We start from the raw sequence: 20,926 nt of genomic DNA, 5'->3' as shown, positions 1-20,926 counted from the left end.
TTTTTCATTTTCATGTGTTTCTCTCAGTGAAGAATTTTACACTGTTGAAATATCATCCTTTTATTTCCTTGGAGCAGAAAGTGGGGGAGAGATAGGGATAAAGAATGAGCCTACATTAATTTAAAAATCATTCTAACAAGCTTTTGACTGGCCCACAAACAGGATATTACAAACCTTTAAAAAAAACACCAACACTTGTTAATTCTAAAACGTTATCTTTGAATTTTAATGCTTCTGAATTATAGAAGATTCTTTTAAATTTAGGTGTATTTCATAGAAGTGGGTATCAGTTAGTGAATAACCTTAAACCTTGTGTTTCTCCCTGAATGTGTTTCTTGCTCATTGTGTAGTTTAAGAAGAAAATGCTAGAATTAAGAATAATTTAAAAAGCAAATATAATAAAGAATTTTCTCTTTGAAGGGAAATGAAGAAGGGGGGCGGGGCGGGGATTCTTCATGTTGTAAGAGCGTTCTTTCCACAGCACATGACCTCAATATACCACTTTATATGATTGTGGATATCTTTGAAGGGTGTCCACTGATAGGTAGTAAGGAGACTGTTAGAGGAATTTGGTAACTGTTCCAATTTTATACACTATATACATGTACATATACATAGAGAGAGCATATATTACAATATGTATTAGTAAGAGAAAAAGAGAAAATGATGAGAAGTATACAGTAGGCTTTGTATAGCCTTTTCTTACTGATTTATAAATTTAAAATATGTGAATTACTTGTATGTGTGATTTTTTTCTATTCTTTTTGATAATTACTCATTTTAAAGCAACCTGTACTTAAATGTAAGGCTTAGTATGCAGTGTGTTCAATGTCTACTTTCTCAAGGTTAAAGTGCCTTTCAACAACTAATTTAGAAACCTAAGTGTAGTGACTGATAATTGCCTAGAGAAAATCCACAGCTGTTTAAGTAGCATTGAAATAGCGGCAAAACTGACAAATACAATTAGCAATGTTAATAAGAAGATGGAAAGACGGGCAGATGACAGTGTGGAAAGATGAAGGCAGAGGGAGTAGCAAAATCCATGTAAGAGCAGAATGTTCAGTTTGCTTTGAATTTCCAATGCTTTTTCTTTTAAGCAAAGTCCCTCTTTTACTACTCCCTGAACTACCAGAATGGGTGTTTTTGTCTTGTTTTTAGCAAGTTAACTAATTCAGATACACTTGTTCAGTCCCTAACTCACATCTGATTTTGAAAGATGATGGACAGGTGTTTGGCAGTACTATTTAAAAAAAGAAAACAATCAGATTTTGCTGATTCTAAGGCACAGTTTTAGTTGTGGTGCTTTTAAAAGTCGATTTTAAAGGTATTTCTATTTTACTATAATTACTATGAGTGGGAATTCCTTTATCTCTCTTCATACCCTTATAATTCTTACTAGTCATTCAATTTCATCACAAAGGAGACCAAAGCCTTGTTTCTAGATTTAGTGACCCCGTATTACCAAAACAAAACCTGCAGAAGTCTTTAGTATATTATTGCTAATTATATTTATCTGGTTAATGTTCATAGCTCACTTTCCAAACAACTTATTAGGAAAATTAAATTGGGATAGGTAAATAAGAGAAATTAGATAAATATTATATGAAAAATATTTAGTTATCTGTGCCCTTTCCATGTTACCTTTAAAGCACCCAGTGAGATGTGGAAAATTATTATAGTATCTTTTAAAATTCTTCTCTTCATTTGGGAAATTGGCTTTTGCCTCTGGTGTGTTATGCAGATTTTAATGATTGTTGTGATAAATCCCCAGAAGTTTGTTGTCTGAAACCATAGAGACTGGGAACTCTCTGAATGTGACAGCCTTGATGGATGTGGTAAACCACACTTTGGAAGCATTTCTCCTTATTTAATGTTTTCTGTTCTGGATTATTGACTCTTCTCCCTGTTGAAAAATTGGTCTCTGGTGACATGGTAGAGGTCACACGTTGCCTATTATTGTTTTGCTTCTTTGATCTTACACAGGGATTGCCTCTGGTAATTATACTAGTTCCACAGAGTCTTGACGAGATGTGTTTATTTTACAGAAGAATTTCTGGTATTTCAAGGAGGAAGAAAGTAAAGATTTCCAATAGTAACATGTAACTCTGTTACAAAGGAAACATAGCATTGTACTTTATCTTTTAATTATGACAGTTTTTGATAATAATTATTAAATGAGTTGGAATATTACAATAATTATTTCTATAACAATTTAAGATATATTGCATATCTATAAATTATTATTGGTAAAAATGGTTATTATATAATTAAGTTATTAGGTCAGGGTTTTTATTTCAATACCAAGAATACTTTGGCCTCCAGAAATTGTCAAGAGATTCATCCACATTTAAATGTACAGAACCATTAAAAGAGACTGGAAATTTTATATTTTAATCTGTTTGCATTTTCTAAAGATTTTTAGCAAGGAGGATGAATAAAAATAAAATAAAACTTTTGTTTTGAATGTTTGGTTAGCTTTGTGATTTTTGGAATATGCTTAGGAAGGGATAATATCTCTTCAAATCCACCTAATGTATAATTGGATAAAACACAAAAAAATTTTAAAATTTGGTTCCTATTTTTAACATAATATTTTCCCTCAAGGACCCATAGTCCAGTAGGGGAGTCAGACAAATACTAGATCCAACTATTAAGAGTGACAAATATCAATTTAAAGAATAAATGAAATGAGAAAAGAGTACAAGAGAGAACTAAAGAGAACTGTGAATATATGTTGGTTTAATTTTGGATTATGGATTCTACAAGAACTCCTAAGAACCGTGTTTGATTTCTTTGTCTACTAGTCACACATTATCATTCTCATTTGTGAATATATATATATATATATATGTGTGTGTATATGTATATGTGTGTGTGTGTGTGTAAATCCTCACCCAAGGATATATTTTTCATTGATTGTGGAGATGAAGGAAGAGGGGAAAAGACAAATGTCAATGTGGAAGAGAAATATCATTTGGTTGTCTCACACACGCACCTTGACCAGGGATCAAACCCACAATCCTTTAGTGCACAGACAGTGCTCAAACCATTGAGTATACCAGCCAGGGCATCATCAGTGAATATTTTTAAGAGAAAGGGCATGTAAGCAGTGATGCTTATAGCACATAATTTTCTTACACAGTCTTAAGAATCTACTGGCAATAGAGGACAGTAATGTTTTGTATATATGATTGTAAAATTTCCTAATAAATTATGTGTAATAATACCAAATAGCAGCTTTTGGAACTCTTGATGGTCATTTGTTCCTAGAACAATGCCCCAGAATCTACTGTAGTGTCCAACACATGCAAGAGAAGGAATGTATCTTACTTTTCTTATTATGCTCAATGTAGCACAATGCTTAAAAAAAAACAACTTACTCTTCTAACATTTTCTGCACATTTATTTTGTGCAAGGCATCATTCAGAAAACTTTCTATGTGTATAAAATCTCATGTAGTCTCACAAAAACCGATGACATTGGTTGTATTACTCCATTTTACAGATGAGAGACTAAACAAATTGCCCAATATGGTACAGGCTGGTGGGTGCAGAATTTGAATTGTCATCTGACTCCAGAGTCTGTGTGCTTAACCACTTCAATAGTAGGATTTATATAAATGCTGTATGGCTTGGTGGGTGATTGTTAAAGTTTGGAAAGTGGGCGACAATATCCGTAGAGAAAAAGGTAACAGAAAACTGACAACTTATACAAAGTTATCTTTTTAGTATTATGTCTGGCACATAGGCAATAAATTGTGCCTTAAAAAACCCACTTCAAACCAAAACCACTGCACACACACACCACACATAGACTTTACCATCTTCACTTTCAAATAATGTTTTGAGGGGGCGGGGGGCGGAGAACATGGGTATTTTAGTCTAAATTTGAACCCTATTTTCATCATTTACAAACTAGATAACCTTAGCTTGTTGCAGAAACTAGATCAGGGGTGGGCAAACTTTTTGACTTAAACTGAACCAGAGGGCCGGAACAAAAGCATGGATGGAGTGTTTGTGTGAACTAATATAAATTCAAAGTAAACATCATTACATAAAAGGGTATGGTCTTTTTTTTTTTTTTAGTTTTATTCATTTCAAAGAAGCTGGATCCGGCCCGAGGGCCATAGTTTGCCCACGGCTGAACTAGATCATTTGCTCTGTCCACCTGTCCCTCATTCTGAATCTGCTTGTATCCTTGTGGTTTCATTTACTTGTTCCTCGGTCCTATAAATGAAAGTTAGCTCTAGAGGTTGGACTGTAATCATTACACCCATCGGCAAGAATACTTCCTAGATGGTGTGTGTGTTTCATATTCTCTCCCATGGAGAGGCACACAGCCTCTCATTGCCTCACTTTCAGTGGTGCTAAGTTTGATCAGTGGATTCAGGAAGTGTCAGCCTGATCCCTCCATTATAAAGTTCTCCATCAGCTTTTTATCTAATGGTATCACTTGATATCATTGTCAAAATGAATTTTGCATTAAGGGTTGCAAATTGGTAATTTTATAATTCTGTCATTCTTTCCATGTTTATTATAGTAAGAATTCCTCATTTTTAAAAAACCCTCTTTCTCAATAATCAGGATTCTTTGGTTACTTTAAGTACAGGAAGAGCAGAATGAATGCTTCACTCTTTCCTTTGTCTTGTAGTAGGGTTCAAATAGGTGCTTTGTTCTTATTTGTTTTGTTTTCCAAAAGGAGTGCTCTCCTTTTCTCTTGAATATTAACATTAATTTGTGAGATTTTACATTTTAAATATGCTTCAGTCCATTGCATTTATTTTCTTTTATGTTGAGTTTCTCTAATGTTGGGCCTATGGGAACACTTCATGTTGACTCCTGTGTCTTCTGATATGACCCATTAGTCCTTGACAGCTTCTTTGCTTTCAGGAACAAGATGTTCATGGTTCATCTTTTGTCTTTCCTGCCCCAAATCTGGAAATGGCCATATCTTCCAGGAACTTTGATTCTTTTCAATGAGAATGATATTAGGAAGTGCTTATTGTTATTGAATTGCCATTGTTTCTTGGACTTTTCAGTAGACAATGCTTGGGAATAAAAATTTGAAACCTTTTAAAGAGTAAATTATTACTTAATATATCCATCCCCATCTACCTGCTTCATAGCCTAACTAGCTGTTAAACCAGGCAACCCTAAAGTAGTATCCTAGATGCAGTTCTTTTTCTTGTAGCATGTACATGATTTTTTTATTGATTGAGAGAAAGGGAGAGAGAGTAAGAGAAAAAGAGAGAGAGAGAAAGGAACATTGATTTGTTGTTCCACTTATTTACACATACATTGGTTGATTCTTGTATGTGCTCTGACCTCAGATTGAACCTACAATCTTGGCGTATCAGGACAATGCTCTAACAAACTGTGCTACCCGGCCAGGGACCATGAATTTTTTAATTAGTGTTTTTCTTGTTCTTTCTTATCACTAACTATGATGATCCTTTTAACAGTACTTAAAAATGTTGTTTATCTCCTCCAGGTAGTTGTTATTAAAAGTTAACCTTTACGCCAGAACCGGTTTGGCTCAGTGGATAGAATGTCGGCCTGCGGACTCAAGGGTCTTGGGTTCGATTCCGGTTAAGGGCATGTACCTTGGTTGCAGGCACATCCCCAGTGGGGAGTGTGCAGGAGGCAGCTGATCGGTGTTTCTCTCTCATCGATGTTTCTAACTTTCTATCCCTCTCCCTTCCTCTCTGTAGAAAATCAATAAAACATATTTTTTTTTAAAAAAAAGTTAACCTTTACTAATAGCCCAAGTGCAGTACCTTGAAAATATTTATATTTGGTCAAAAGAGAAACTTGTTGAGGGGGTACAGTTGAGTCAGTACAAGTGTACCATAACTGGGGGAAATGGTTTGGAATATTATGCTAGAAGGCTGTAGTAGAAATTCCAACTCTTAATGAGAGGTTCTCATTCCAAGCACTGGAATGAATTTTATTTTCCCTGGAATCCTGAAGAACCAGAAAGGGGTGGAGGGCATGTTCACTTTGCAAATTCACTTGTTCTTACCGTCTTTTTAAATAAGGAGTCTACTTTTCAAAACTACAAAATAAAAGAACAAGCAAAATAGAAACAGACTCATAGAGAACAGACTGACAGCTTTCAGAGGTGAGGGGGTTTGTGGAACTGGGTGAAAAAGGTGAAGGGATTAAGAAGAAAACAAAACTCATACACACAAACAACAGCATGGTGATTACCAGAGGGAAAGGGCGATGGGGGAGGGTAGAGAAGAGTATAGGGAGACAAATGGTGATGGAAGGAGGCTTGACTTGAGGTGGTAAACATACAGTACAATATACAATTGACGTATTATCGAATTGTACGCCTGAAACCTATATAATTTTATTAATCAATGTTACCTCAACAAATTCAATAAAAAATAATAAAATAAAGAACAGCAAAAACAAAAACAACTACATGTTCAACAATAGCATTGAATTATCAATGAGAAGAATCAGAACTTCATACTAAGCACTAAAGAAGTCTATGGTCAGTTCTATAATTCTTCACATTATTACCATTTTTAACAAAGCCCAGTTATGCTTTCATTTGGAATAAAGTCGGTCAGTTTCTTTCACTCTACCAAGTCTGTTCATGGTTACTTCTCTTTGTCTTCATCTGAGTATTGCTGATGCTCTTGAGGAATTATGTATGTCTTCTATGAGTCCTCAACACTGGAACTTGGCTCTCTCTTCCTGCTGAGCCCAGATGCACACTCACTTTCCTTCTCAACCAGTCCTCCAGGGACTTCCTCTAGGAAGTCAATCCAAGTTGGAATTCCAGATAAAATTTAATATATCTCTCGCTCACTTTTCTGGGAAAAGCAGGGCTAAGATAGTCTCAAAATTGCCTTTCTTGAAATGAGATTTACCCAAGTTGAGCCTATGTAGTACTATAGGAGTACAGGATTTATCATCACGTGGCTAGATATCACCCTTACCAGTTGGGTGATAGTGGGCAAGTCAGTTGGCTTCTCCAAGCTTCAGTTTTTTAATCTATGAAGTGGGAAGAGGTCATACATACTTCAGAACACTGAGAATTAAATAATCTTTATAAAGTACTTAGTACACTGCCTAGCCCAACAGTTCTCAGACTTTTCATCTCAGAACCTTTATATACTCTAAACTGAGTTTTATTTATGTAGATATTTATTAGAAATTAAAACTAAGAAATTATAAAATATTTTAATTAAAAAATAGTAAACCCAGGATGTATCAACATAAATAACAAATTTTATGAAAAATAACTATTTCTTTTTTTTTAAGTTAGTAAGAAGAGTAGTCTATCTGCATTCAATTTGTTGCAATGTCATACATCATACAGCCTCTAAAAATTTACACATATAAGAGAATGAGAGTGGAAAAAGGCAAATAATCTCTTAGTAATAGTTTGAAAAGAGTTTTGACCTCATGAACCTCAAAAAGGGTCTCAGGGACCTTAGACCTTACTTTGAGAATTGCAACCAATAGCACATGAAAAATTGTAGTTATTATTGATATACATGGAAAATTTTGTAACTAGCAAGTTCTATACAAGTATTAGTGATGAGAATTAAAGACCATTATTTCAGAACTTCTTATTATAAACTCCTGAAGAGTCTCAAATAAGATTGTGATTCAGATGGAGCAAAAGACACAACAGTGTTTTTCAAATAAATGCTGGTAATGCATAGATGAGTCCTCTGAGTTTAAAAGGCTCAAATCTTGCTTTCAGAAATTTGTCAATTAAATATATCATCCTAAAGCTTTCATTTTTTTCCCCAGAGAAGAATCTTTCCCCCTAGGGTAATAAGATCTTAGTAGAAAAAGAAGTAGAGATTTACTCTGAACCATTGATAGAGTTGGTGTAGGGTTATGGTAGCCACCAGTGTTAAGGTTGGAGGTGTGGCCCTTTGTCACCAGGTTGGGCTTCACAATTGACAGGTCAATCTTGATTTACTGGTTGGAGAACTTGACGTAAGGCATTATTACTGCTTGATTCTCAGATACAAGATCCTTTAAAGTGGCTTTTGAAATGTGTTTGGACTGTAAAAACAAAAGGCAATGTGACCTGCTAACAGATACTTTAAACAAATTGTCGTAACAAGAAATATATGTATAGTTCGTATAGTTCATATGTTAAGATATATGAATTAGTTTATATCAGCTATATGTGTACTCTGCAGACATATGGTCCTCTAACTATATAAATTTTCTCCTTTTTTCCTCTTTTTTTTGGGGGGGGGGGATGGTGGTGTAGACCATGGGGAATTCATATGCTGGGCAACTGAAATCTGCTCGATTTGAGGAAGCTCTCCACAATTCCATAGAAGCCTCTCTGAGATGTAGTAGTGTGGTACCACGGCCAATTTTTTCCCAGCTCTACTTGGACTCTGACCAACATCCATTCTCACCTGCAGGTAAGTTTCTCAATCACATACATTCCTAGACTCCTTTTAAAAGAAGTGGGCCTTCCAAATTGGGGGCCTCTGAAATAAACTGGTTAATTGTTAGAAAATGCTTGTCTACCTGTCTTCAGACATCTTTCAAGAACTATGAATTTTTCTTTTGATTATCTTTCCTCAACATCTTTTTATTAATTAGCTATGATTTATTTGCTTGCCAGATGTAAAACCCAACGTGGAGGATCTGGATAAAGACTTGGTACACCGCTACACTCAAAATGGAAGCCTGGATTTTTCTAACAATCTAACAGTCAATGAAATGGAAGATGACGAAGATGATGAAGAAATGTCTGATTCAAATAGCCCACCAATTCCCTATTCACAAAAACCTGCCCCAGAAGGGTCTTGCACTACAGATGGTAGGTTTCAATTTCTTTTTTCTTTAATCCCTCTAATATTGCCTGACTAGTTTCCAATCATTAGATGTTGTGCTCAAGGCTAGAAACCAATAATTACAGAAAGGAATGAAGAATAATTATGCTCTTACATTATCTCCTGTGACTTCATAGCAGGTGTTATAAGAAAGGCAAGTATTATCACCCCATCTTATCGATGAAGAGACTAAGATTCACAGCAATTGATGACTTTTTGAGATGGTATGTGACAATGGTAGACTCAGGTCATGTTTTGCTAATACTCCAGGTACTTCCTGCAAGAATGGTACTACTTTAGGAAGTTTTTTAGTGTTTTCTTTTCCTACTTCTTTCTTTCTACCCACAAAACAATAACAGAGATAACAGATGATTTATATTTACCTTTCCCACTCATCCAGTATATTGTTATCTATAGAAAAGAAAAATGTATTTTGTCAACCACCTCTTTGACCACACTTTAAAAAAGAAAATCCTAGTCCTACTATAAAACATTTTCAGGACTTCATGGTTTTGGTGATGTCACAATTTAATTTATACCCTATTTTCTCCATTTTGTGATATACAGTGCTGTTTTCTGATCTTCCTGGCCTAATTAGTATGTGGGTTCTACTTTATCCATATTAGCCAAAGTATAACTTTTATATCCATACTGATTTAGACCAGGGGTGATTCTAAATTATGAAAATCTTGGGGGTGGAAGGGAGGAGAAGATAAGGAGGGGGTAAAATTTGAGGACAGTCCCTCCACAAAGCTTGAAGTACAAATAATTTGGATAAACTAGATTCAAATATGACAAGCCAGATGAATGAGTCTGCACTGTTTGGAAATTTTATTTTCTCCTTGATTTCTCTCTATCTCTATCTCTTCCTCTCCCCCTCCCTTTCTTCCTCCTCCCTCCATCCTTCTCTCTTATCTGATAAACTACCTACGGGGATTTGGAAACCTGAATAATCTTCCTTGTAGCTTATCTAGCCTGCTTCCCCACAGGTGGTCTCTAGCAAATGAATACTACTGCTCTTGGAGTTGGGCCTGCTTCTGGCACATCATTCCTTCTGTATTTATTGGCTTCCACATGATTGATTTCTTTTGCCGATTCTTAATATATTAGCATACATATCAATTTATTCATTGATGTATTACAGGCCTTTAAACCTGTAGAGGTGTGGGAGGTGACTGGCATTATAAAACACTTACCTGTTTTATATACATTTTCATGCCTTTTATTTAATTGATGAGTCAACTCATATTTATCAAGTAATAGCTAGAAGTGGAAATAGTGCTTAAAATATTGTTGGATTGACATCAAGAACCTTGTTCTATGTAAGAGTTAAAGAGAACCAGAGTAAAAGCTTTAGGGGATCATTGTGAAATATCAAATTTTATACCAAAATGGGGGGAAGGGTTCCCCCCCCCTTTTTTTTTTCCTGTGCCCTAGGTGTGTTTTTAGACTGCCTTTGAGGTATCTGGCTCCATTGATATTATATATAACCAGGTATGGAAAGCTGTTTATGACTCACCAAGATATAAACTCAGTGATCTAGCAGATAGCAAGTGATTCTGTGAAGCATAAGGGAAGAGTAATAGTTATTTTAAAGAGAATAGTTATTTTAAAGAGGATAGTTATCTTAGAGGCGCATTTTTTCCTAACAAAAAAGGAACTATTTCACCTAAGCACAAGATTCATATTCTCAGACAACCCCAAAATACTAGCTACACTTAGATTCCATCAGCTACTTTGGTTTCTTATAATTAATTAACGTCCTTTATTTGTTTTCCTCCTTTAATTCACCTGAGGTGACGTGGTCATTAAACACAAAAAGTATCGTTTATAATTTGATAATTCATAGCTCATCCATGGCTCTTTCAATTTGACTCATCTAAGGTAGTTCTAAGAGTCTTCTCACTCGGAGCCCTGAAATGTTCCTTATAAAAATGTAAGTAAAATAGGGCAATGTAATGGTGGACTTGCTTCAGTGGACCACCTTCCTGTCATGGGAAATCCTGTATTTACCTAAGGCTTAAGGAAGCTGAAGCTATTTTTAGAGGCAATTTAGATAAGCAGATACTTCACACCTGATGGGCTTCTGGGGGGTTACCATTCAGATGTAAATTCTGGTTGCTAATTTCTTATGTAAATTATTGGAATAGAGTAGTTTCCTACCCTGCTGGGAGGCAGTTGCGTGTCTAAAAGGGTAAAGAGCAACCAAATTTTAGGCCTCCAAATACTGCCTTGATTACTTTAGTTTGTATTTACAGCTGTTTCAGTAAACTTTTCCCTCCCCCCATTTAGATTACTCTGTAACCTTCAAATTGGAGATAATTGGAGAATGCAAATTGGGTTCTGTGAAGTGAAAACCTTGGCTATTTTCTTAAGGAAATGCAGATGAAGTTTATAAAGAGGAGCCCTCTTACTATTTTTTTAAATTAAAGTAATTTGCTGCAAGAGTCTTGGTTTTAGACAATATTTTACTTTTATTCTCAGAAAATGAAACTATTTAGTGGCACATTTGTCAAATAAATTGTAATTTGTATGCCCACCTCAATGATAGCTTATCTTTCTTGCCCATGCTTTCTCCAGGAGCCTCTAAAAGAAACATTAGATCTTTCTTTCGGGATTAGTTCAGAGATAATTCAAAATTATCCTATAGGGAGTAGTAAGGTTTCTTTTATTTTGTTTGAGATTTTAATTGAGCTTTAATATTGATCTTTATTAGGTCAATAATCTAATACATCTCTAACAGTGGGGAAATAGAACCACCTGTTACACCAGATATTTGAATCCCTGGGGGTTTGAAAATCATTTGTTGGGGAATGCTCTAACTGATACTCTTGAGGTTCCATATAGCTCTGATGGTCTAAAAAGGCTTGTAATAATTTGCAGATTGGTACAAATTGGTACAGGCTTATGGTTCTATCTAGTCCACTCTTCCTAATATAGAGTGAATCAAGGCTGTAGATGGCTGTATTACTCCTGGGTGACAGAAACAGCTCCCCAAGCATTCTGTTTGCCATCAATAGGCAATCATGCCAGGCTAGCGTGGATCAGTAGTTAAGCGTCAATCTATGAACCAGGAGATCAAGGTTCAATACCCGGTGAGAGCATATGCCTGGGTTTCGGGCTTGATCCTCAGTGTGGTCCATACAAGAGGCAGCCGATCAATGGCTCACTCTCATCATTGATGTTTCTATCTCCCCCTCTCTGAAATCAATAAAAATTTATTTTAAAAAATAGGCAATTGTGATCCTCTCATCACTGAATTTGGGGAGATATTACTTTTTGGAGCAAATCACAATAAAGGTGATACTTCTTAGGGAAAATGTGTTTCTAGGTTTATTGTCTATATGTAAATTAATAAAGCCTTTGATTAAAAATTTAGTGTTCCTTTTAGGACTTTAAAATGCCTCCAGATTTAGTATTTTAGAATTTGGTGGAAAAGACTATGTTCACCCCTCATAGTTTTAGCTCTGGATTATAACTGTTCTTAGTTTTTCTTTAGCTAAGTTGAATAGTACGCTTTTTATCTGTTTCCACATAGTAAACGTCCCATGTCTTATATCACTAAACTTTACTGGACTCATTATGTAACCTTGGGCAAGTTCCCTAACCTTTTTGAGCTTCAATTTCTTCATCTATGAAAAGGAGATAGTGGTACCTACCTACAGTTGTTGAGAGGGTTAAATAACATAATTTAAATAGTGATTAGCACTGTACCTGACTTAGGTTAAGTGCTCCATAAATTTTAGCTGCCATCAATATCATGATAATATCACCGTCATTATTATCAATTTCCAATTTCCAGAGTTTAAAATAAACTGTGAGTCCTGTCCCTTATTGGGAGTGGGGGCAGCAGAATTTTTTTCAAGGGGTTTATGTATTCTTAGCCTCCAAAAATGTTTGTAAACTGAATAACTAATATGACTGAGAATATAAAAATGACTATTTTTCAAACAAATATAGATGATATTGTGAATGATAAAAGACAGATTCATTTAAAATTGTTAAAGAATTCACAAAAACTTTTAAAAATATATTTGTATTGATTTCAGAGAAGAAGGGAGAGGGAGAGAAAGATTGAAACATCAATGATGAGAGAGATCACTGATTGGCTGCCTCCTGCACGCCCCTTACTAGGGATCAAGCCTGAAACCCAGGCATGTGCCCTTGACCGGAATTGAACCTGAGACCCTTCAGTCCGCAGGCCGATGCTGTATCCACTGAGCCAAACCAGCTAGGGCACACAAAAACACTTTGATATTATTTTTCTCAATTTCCAATCATTAAAAGTTAAATTTGAAATTTTTTAATGTTTAAAAGGGATCTACACACTTGAGATAGTTGAACCCCATTGTCCTTATCAGTTTAGTCTTTCTTCTGTTGACTTTTTAAAATTTTATTATGTCTGCTTTTGTGGTTTGATGATCCAGACCATATAGTAGCTTTATGCATCACAGCTTCATATAAAATTTGGATGTTGTTATCTTTTCATTTCTCATATACTAACTGATGGCATCCAATTATTTGTTGGCATTTTATTAAATCATAATATTAATTGATGCTAGAAGAATTTAGCATGGTTCTTCTCCACTTTATATTGGGCAGTGATGATAGAGGTCGCCTCAGGTTTGTGTGTAAAGAGTCCATTCTCCCCCTCCTATAACTCTCTCAAATAACACTTATCATACTTTCATTCAGCCTAATTTGGTTGCAAGTGACAGCAACCCAACTCAGACTAGCTTAGGTAGAATGAAGAGGTTATTGGAAGAATTCCAAAGCAAAAGGTGTCATGACCAAACCATGGGAAAGGCAGATACAGCTGAGCTTCAGGGATCCAAACTCTGCCAGAACATCCCCCCCGACCACATCCCTCCTATCTTTGCTGACAGACTTCTCTCACAGAGCAAGGAACAGAGTTGCACATAGCTAACCAAGCCATGCTCTCTCTGGTTTCATGTTCAGAATTCTTAAGGAAAATGCTTTGATTGGCCTGGTGTATGTCAAGTGCCCATCCCTGCACTGATCAAGTATGGCCAGAAACGTGGGATGTTTCAGTGGCCCAGCTTGGGTCAGGTGCCAGCTCCAGATCAATCTAGAATGTCACAACTCTCCAGGGGAATCACATGATTAGAGTGCAGGGAGGATCATGTCCCTGAAGACTTGCACATCAGTGATCTGTGACCGAAAATAGCGGTCCTCTGTAATACTGCTTTGTGATTATCAGTTCCTTATACAGTCTTCCAATTAGCTGTAATATGAGTTCTTTTTTTTTTAATCCTCACGTGAAAATATTTTTCCATTAATTTTTAGAGAGAGTGGAAGAGAGAGGAAAAGACAGAAGTATTGATGTGAGGTAAACACATCAATTGGTTGCCTCCTGCACATGCCCTAACTAGGTCCCAGGCTGGGGAGGAGCCTGCAACCGAGATAAGGGCCCTTGACTGGAATCTAACCCTGGATCCTTCAGTCTGCAGGTCAACGCTTTATCCACTGAGCCAAACCGGCTAGGGATATAACATGAGTTCTTAGAGGAAGATATCTGTATCCCCAGGCCTAGTACAGCATCAGTTGCAAATGATTTTTAATAAATCATGGACTAATGAATTACTGTAATGTGTTATCTTGTCATATCTTGTAATTTCATGTCATAACTCGTGAAAATAACCTAACAGTTCTGACTTCTAGTCCCTGCCTATTCGTTTCTGAGTCACCAAACTCGAAGCTTCAGTCTCCTGTACGTGAAACAGAGAGCATCTCTGTTCTTTGATTGTTCCTTTGTAAAAGTGAATTTGCATTGAGAGTTAAAATATTATATTGTGTGCACATAAAAATTACCTACATTTTTTCAAAGTTTGCTGTATCTTTATCATATTTTTACTTATGGAAAAAAAATATGCAAGTTGTCAGTGTTGGCTGCACCAGTCAGAATATCTCCTAGTGTCTTTTCACCTCTATTCAGAGGGGCACATATAATAGATTTGTCTTCTCATTGGAGTACACAGACTTTACGTTCTTATTAGTGATTCCCAAAGGTAAACTTTACTCTCCAAATGGGTTACAAAGCATTTTAACGTCCCTAAACATATCTGTCTTTTTTCTGATTTTTAGGTTTTTGTCAAGCAGGAAAGGATTTGCGTTTGGTATCTCTGTGTATGGAACAAATCGACATCCCAGCAGGGTTCCTTCTGGTGGGGGCAAAGTCTCCCAATCTTCCTGAACACATCCTAGTGTGTGCTGTAGACAAACGATTTCTACCGGATGATCATGGGAAAAATGCACTTTTAGGTGAGTATTTCACACCTATAAAATTCCTTCCAAGATGGAGTTAAAAATACAAGTTTATTTTAAATTATCACTGAATTTTTTTAAAATTGCAGAATTAGTTGAGGAATATGGAGTTTGGCAAAAGTAGGTTTATAGTTGTGAGTATGCAAAACAATTTATTCTTGTATTATTATTTATTGTATTATTTTCCATATGAACAAATGTAAACTTACTTTTACCCCACCCTATATAGTTTAGTGCAAGTATGAAATATTTTTCCTACTACTTAAAAGTTATTTGTTATTGTTTATTCATTCTCAAAATACCTGATGTCAGGTCCTCTCAATTATTCAGCTGTGGATTATCTACTTTATAACTTACTTGTAGTTTTTCCATGCCATCCATTATTTATAACTACCCTTGGTTGATGTGATTCTCATTTTATATTTAGCATTAGTTCACCCAACATAACTAGGAAAAAAATATATCCTATATAATAAAACCCTAATATGCAAATCGACCAAATGGTGGAATGACTGGTGGAACGACTGGTCGCTATGACGCGCACTGACCACCAGGGGCAGACGCTCAACGCAGGAGCGCTGTTCAGCCAGAAGCTGGGCTCACGGCTGGCAAGCACAGTGGCGGTGGCAGGAGCCTCTCCCGCCTCCCCTGCAGGAGGGCATTAAGGAGCGAGGGGTTCCAGACTGCAAGAGCGATGTCTGACTACCGGTGGACATCCCCCGAGGGATCCCGGACTGCGAGAGGGCACAGGCCAGGCTGAGGGACCCCCCCCCCCCTCCCAGTGTATGGATTTTGTGCACCGGGCCTCTAGTATATATATAAAATAATGCATACCTTTACCTCAAAATTGTTTTGCTTTCTGGTATGCTGTGCTTTACATCCATGTGACTATTTAGTAACTACCAAATTGTACTTCTTAATCCCTTCACCTCTTTTACTCAGCCCTACAACCACCACCCCTCTGCCCTCCCTCCCCAATCTGGCAAACCGTTAGTTTGTTCTCTGTATTTATCAGTCTGTTTCTGCTTTATTTATTTGTTCATTTTGTTCTTTAGATTCCACATATAAGTGAAATCATATGGTATTTGTCTTTCTCTGTCTGACTTATTTCACTTAGCACAGTACCCTCTAGGTCAGTGATGGTGACCCTTTTGAGCTCAGTGTGTCAGCATTTTGAAAAACCCTAACTTAACTCTGGTGCTGTGTCACATATAGAAATTTTTTGATATTTGCAACCATAGTAAAACAAAGACTTATATTTTTGCTATTTATTTTATATATTTAAATGCCATTTAACAAAGAAAAATCAACCAAAAAAATGAGTTCGTGTGTCACCTCTGACACGCGTGTCATAGGTTCGCCATCACTGCTCTAGGTCCATCCATGTTTCACAAATGGTAAGATTCCAGTCTTTTTTTATGGCCTAGTGATACTCCATTGGACATATATACCACATCTTTTTTATCCAATCATCTATTGATGGGTTGCTTCCATATCTTGGCTATTGTAAATGATGCTGCAGTAAACATAGAAGTGCAGATACCTTTTTAAATTAGTGTTTTGGGTTTCTTCAGATATTTACCCAGAAGTGGAATCGCTGGGTCATACGGAAATTCCATTTTATTGTGTAGTTTATTTTTTGTTATTTTTTTACTTTGATTGTTGACGTTATTACAGATGTCCCCCAGTCCCCCTTTGCTCCCTACACCTAGACCCTGCCCTTTCCTCCCTCTGGCCCTAACCACATTTTTGTCTGTGTTCATGGGCTATGGATATATGTTCTTTGACTATTTTCTTCACCTTTCATCCTGTCTACCCACCCTCCTTCCCTTACACATTTGTCAGACTGTACCATGTATCCATAACTCTGGTTCTATTTTGTTCATTAGATTACACATGTAAGTGAGATCATATGGTATTTATCTTTCTCTGACTGGCTTATTTCGTTTAGCATTATAATCTCCAGGTCCATCCATGCTGCAGCAAAACCCAAGAGTCCCTTTTTATAGCCACATAGTATTCCATTGTGTAAACGTACCACAGCTTTTTATCCACTCATCTATCGATGGGCACTTGGGCTGTTTCCAGATTTTGTCTATTGTAAATAGCTCTGCTATGAACATAGGGGTGCATATATTTTTTCTGATATATATTCTTAGGATATATTCCCAGAAGTGGGACCACTGGGTCAAAAGGCAGTTTTATTTTAAATTTTTTGAGGAAACTCCATACTGTTTTCCAGAGTGGCTGCACACCAGTATACATTCCCACCAACAGTGCACTAGGGTTCCTTTTTCTCTACATCCTCTCCAGCACTTGTTTTTTTGATTTACCGATGGTAGCCATTCTAGCAGATGTGAGGTGATAGGTCATTGTAGTTTTAATTAGCATCGCTTTGATGATTAGTGATGTTGAGCATTTTTTCTATTGGCTATCTGTATGTCCTCTTTGAAAGGTCCTTTGTTCATTTTTTAATTGGATTGTTTGTCTTCCTGGTGTTGAGTTGTATATGTTCTTTATATATTTTGGAAATTAAACCCTTATCGGATGTACCATTGGCGAATATGTCCTCCCATACAGTGGGTTCTCTTTTCATTTTGATGATGGTTTCTTTTGTTGTGTAGAAGCTTTTTAGTTTGATGTGGTTTCATTTGTTTATTTTTTTCTTTGTTTCCCTTGCCCTAGGAGATATATCAGCAAAAATATTGCTATGAGAGATGTCTGAGATTTTTGAGATTTTATTGCCTATATCTTCTTCTAGGATTTTTATGGTTTCATGACTTACATTTAAGTCATTTAAACATTTTGACTTTATTTTGTGTCTGGTGTAAGTTGGTGATCTAGTTTCATTTTTTGCATGTACCTGTCCAATTTTCCCAGCACCATTTATTGACGAGACTGTATTTACTTCATTGTATACTCTTGCCTCCTTTGTCAAATATTAATTGACCATAGAGGCATGGATTGATTTCTGAGATCTCTGTTCTGTTCCATTGATCTATATGCCTATTCTTTGCCAGTACCAGGCTATTTTGATTACAGTGGCCTTGTAGTATAGTTTGATATCTGGTATCCAACTGTGTTCTATCTCAAGATTGCTGAGGCTATTTAGGTCTTTTTTGGTTCCATATAAATTTTTTAAATACTTTTTTTAGATCTGTGAAATATGCCATTAGTATTTTAATAGGGATTGTACTGAATCTATAGATTGCTTTAGTATGGGTATTATAATGATATTAATCATTCTTCCAGTCTATGAGCATGGTATTTGCTTCCACTTATTTGTGTCTTCTTCAATTTCTTTCTTCAATGTCCTATAGGTTTTCGAGTACAGGTCTTTTACCTCCTTGGCTAAATTTATTCCTTGGTACCTGCTGGGGTCCAATCCCAGCGGGTCCAGGGGTCCCCAAAGGTGTGGACGGAGTCGGCGAAGAATGAATGACATGGAAACTGGTTTCAGTTCATCAGCATAGCGAGGTTCTCCCTCCAGGATCTCCAGCGAGGTTCTGGTCAGGATCTCCAGCGAAGTTCTGGTTAGGAACTCCAACCAAGTTCTGGTCAGGATCTCCAACCAAGTTCTGGTGCCATGTTCTCTCGCTAGGTTCTCCAGCTAGGTTCAGTCACCAGGTTCTTTAGCCAGGTTCTATCCAGGTTCTTTTGCCATGTTCTGTCTAGGTTCTCCAGTGAAGTTCAGTAGCCAGGTTCTGTCCAGGATCTTTTGCCATGTTCTCTGGCTAGGTTCTGGTTAGGATCTGACGAGGATCTGATGAGGAGCTGATGAGGAGCTGATGAGGATCTGATGATGATCTGATGTTTATTGTCTTGTTACATCTGTATTTATACCAGCCGATTTTAATCCTGTCAATTTCTATTACAAAGGTTAGGGCGTTTCTTATCTCCATTCCAGGGAGTAAAGATTATGTAGCTTAACTACCCGCCTGGCACTTAATTAAGGGGTTGTATCCCCTCCCTAACCTCAGGGAAAGATCCCCACCTGGGGAAACAACCTTTCTCAGAGAGGTGACCTTGGTTAAAACACATGGCGCTAAAGGGAGCAAACATATTAAGAACAGTATGCTATATATGCCAGGTCCATTGAAACATATGCTGTGCAGATGTTTCTTTCCTGCAGCGACTGTGTCAAGCAGCAAGGATGGACTGGCTTCCGGCAGGTACCTTTTTTTGTTGATGTTATTGAAATATTAAATGGGATTGCTTTCTTAGTTTCTCTTTCTGAAAGTTCATTATTGGTGTATAGGTTTCTGGATATTGAGTATATATTCTGCTACTTTCCCAAATTCATTTATTAGATCTAGTAGTTTTAGGGTGGAATCTTTAGGGTTTTTTTATATATAATATTATGTGATCTGTGAATAATGACAGTTTTACTTCCTCCTTTCCAATTTGGATCCCTCTTATTTCTTCTTTTCTGATCACTGTGGCTAGAACTTCCAATACTATGTTGAGTAAGAGTGGTGAAAGCAGACATCCCTCTCTTATTCCTGATCTTAAGGGAGACACTTTTAGTTTTTGCCTATTAAGTATGATGTTGACTGTAGGTTTTTCACATATGGCTTTTATTATGTTGAGATATGGTCCATTTATTCCCACTTTGGTGAGAGTTTTTATCATAAATTAGTTTGGATTTTATTGAATGTTTTTTCCTGCATCAATTGATATGATCATGAGATTTTTATCTTTCATTTTGTTTATGTGATGTATCACATTTATTGATTTGCAAATATTGTACCAGCCTTGCATCCCCGTAATAAATTCCACTTGATCATGGTGTGTATTTTGTTTAATGTATTGCTGGATCTGATTAGTTAATATTTTCTTGAGAATTTCAGCATCAGGGATATTGGCCTATAATTTTCTTTCTTAGTAGTGTCTTTGTCTAGTTTTGGAATTAGGATAAGTTTGGCTTTGTAAAATGAGCTTGGGAGTATTCCCTCCTCTTGAATTTTTTTGGAATAGTTTAAGGAAGATAGGTTTTAGTTCTTCTTTGAATGTTTGGTAAAATTTGCCTGTGAAGTCATCCGGTCCAGGACTTTTGTTTGCTGTGAGTTTTTTTAAATTATTATTATTACTGCTTCAATTTCATTAGTTGTTAATTGGTCTATTTAGGTTTTGTGATTCTTCCTGATTGAGTTTTAGAAGACTGTATGTTTCTAGGAATTTGTCTATTTCATCCAGGTTGTCCTATTTGTTGACATATAGTTATTCATACTAAGTTATTCCTTCCTTCCTTCCTTCCTTCCTTCCTTCCTTCCTTCCTTCCTTCCTTCCTTCCTTCCTTTCTTTTATTGATTTCAGAGAAGAAGGGAGAGGGTGAGAGAGATAGAAACATCAATGATGAGAGAGAATCATTGATCCGCTGCCTCCTACATGCCCCCTACTGGGGGTCTGTGGAGAGCGGCTACAGTGTTTGGACAGGTTCAAGCTTTGGACTAATGAGAGGGCACAGTTCTCTCGTGGCAAAGCCACGTGCAGGACCCAGCTTGGAGGGCAAAGCCCTCCCAGCACAATTATAGCCAAAGGCTATGGTTGTAAGGTTGACCTTATGGTCCGAACCTGTGGTCCCAGGTGGCTGAGTGATGTGGGCTGCGGGAGGTGCAGCAAGTGCTGCCAAAACAGAGCTTGATAGAGTTCTCAGGTGCATGTAATCAAGTAGATTCAAAACTCTCCAGAACATTGTAAACATCTTGACCACGCCCTTGCTTTGCCTTGTGGGATCTGACTTTAAAATAAAGACTCAGCTTGCAGGCTGTGGCACTGTCTCTCCATCTGAGAACAGTGTCCCACCTGGCCCCA

The 20,926-nt window shown here is 36.7% G+C and overlaps 1 protein-coding gene across 1 annotated transcript in view; it reads left to right on the top strand.

The window, feature by feature from the left end:
* GREB1L (GREB1 like retinoic acid receptor coactivator) overlaps nucleotides 1-20,926 on the top strand; it is a 129,568-nt gene that overhangs the window by 13,841 nt on the left and 94,801 nt on the right. The window contains exons 3-5 of the mRNA XM_070420533.1: nucleotides 8,251-8,410; nucleotides 8,617-8,814; nucleotides 14,933-15,109. Coding sequence (XP_070276634.1) covers nucleotides 8,254-8,410; nucleotides 8,617-8,814; nucleotides 14,933-15,109 — 532 coding nt within the window. The 5' untranslated portion in view covers nucleotides 8,251-8,253. The remainder of the gene's footprint in view (nucleotides 1-8,250; nucleotides 8,411-8,616; nucleotides 8,815-14,932; nucleotides 15,110-20,926) is intronic.

This window comes from Myotis yumanensis, unplaced genomic scaffold (genome assembly GCF_028538775.1).
Source record: "Myotis yumanensis isolate MYYU_CA2020_CCGP unplaced genomic scaffold, mMyoYum1.0.hap1 SCAF_7, whole genome shotgun sequence".
NCBI lineage: Eukaryota > Metazoa > Chordata > Mammalia > Chiroptera > Vespertilionidae > Myotis > Myotis yumanensis.
The sequence above is the reverse complement of the archived record's forward strand: the minus strand, read 5'-3'. Positions and strand labels throughout refer to the sequence as shown.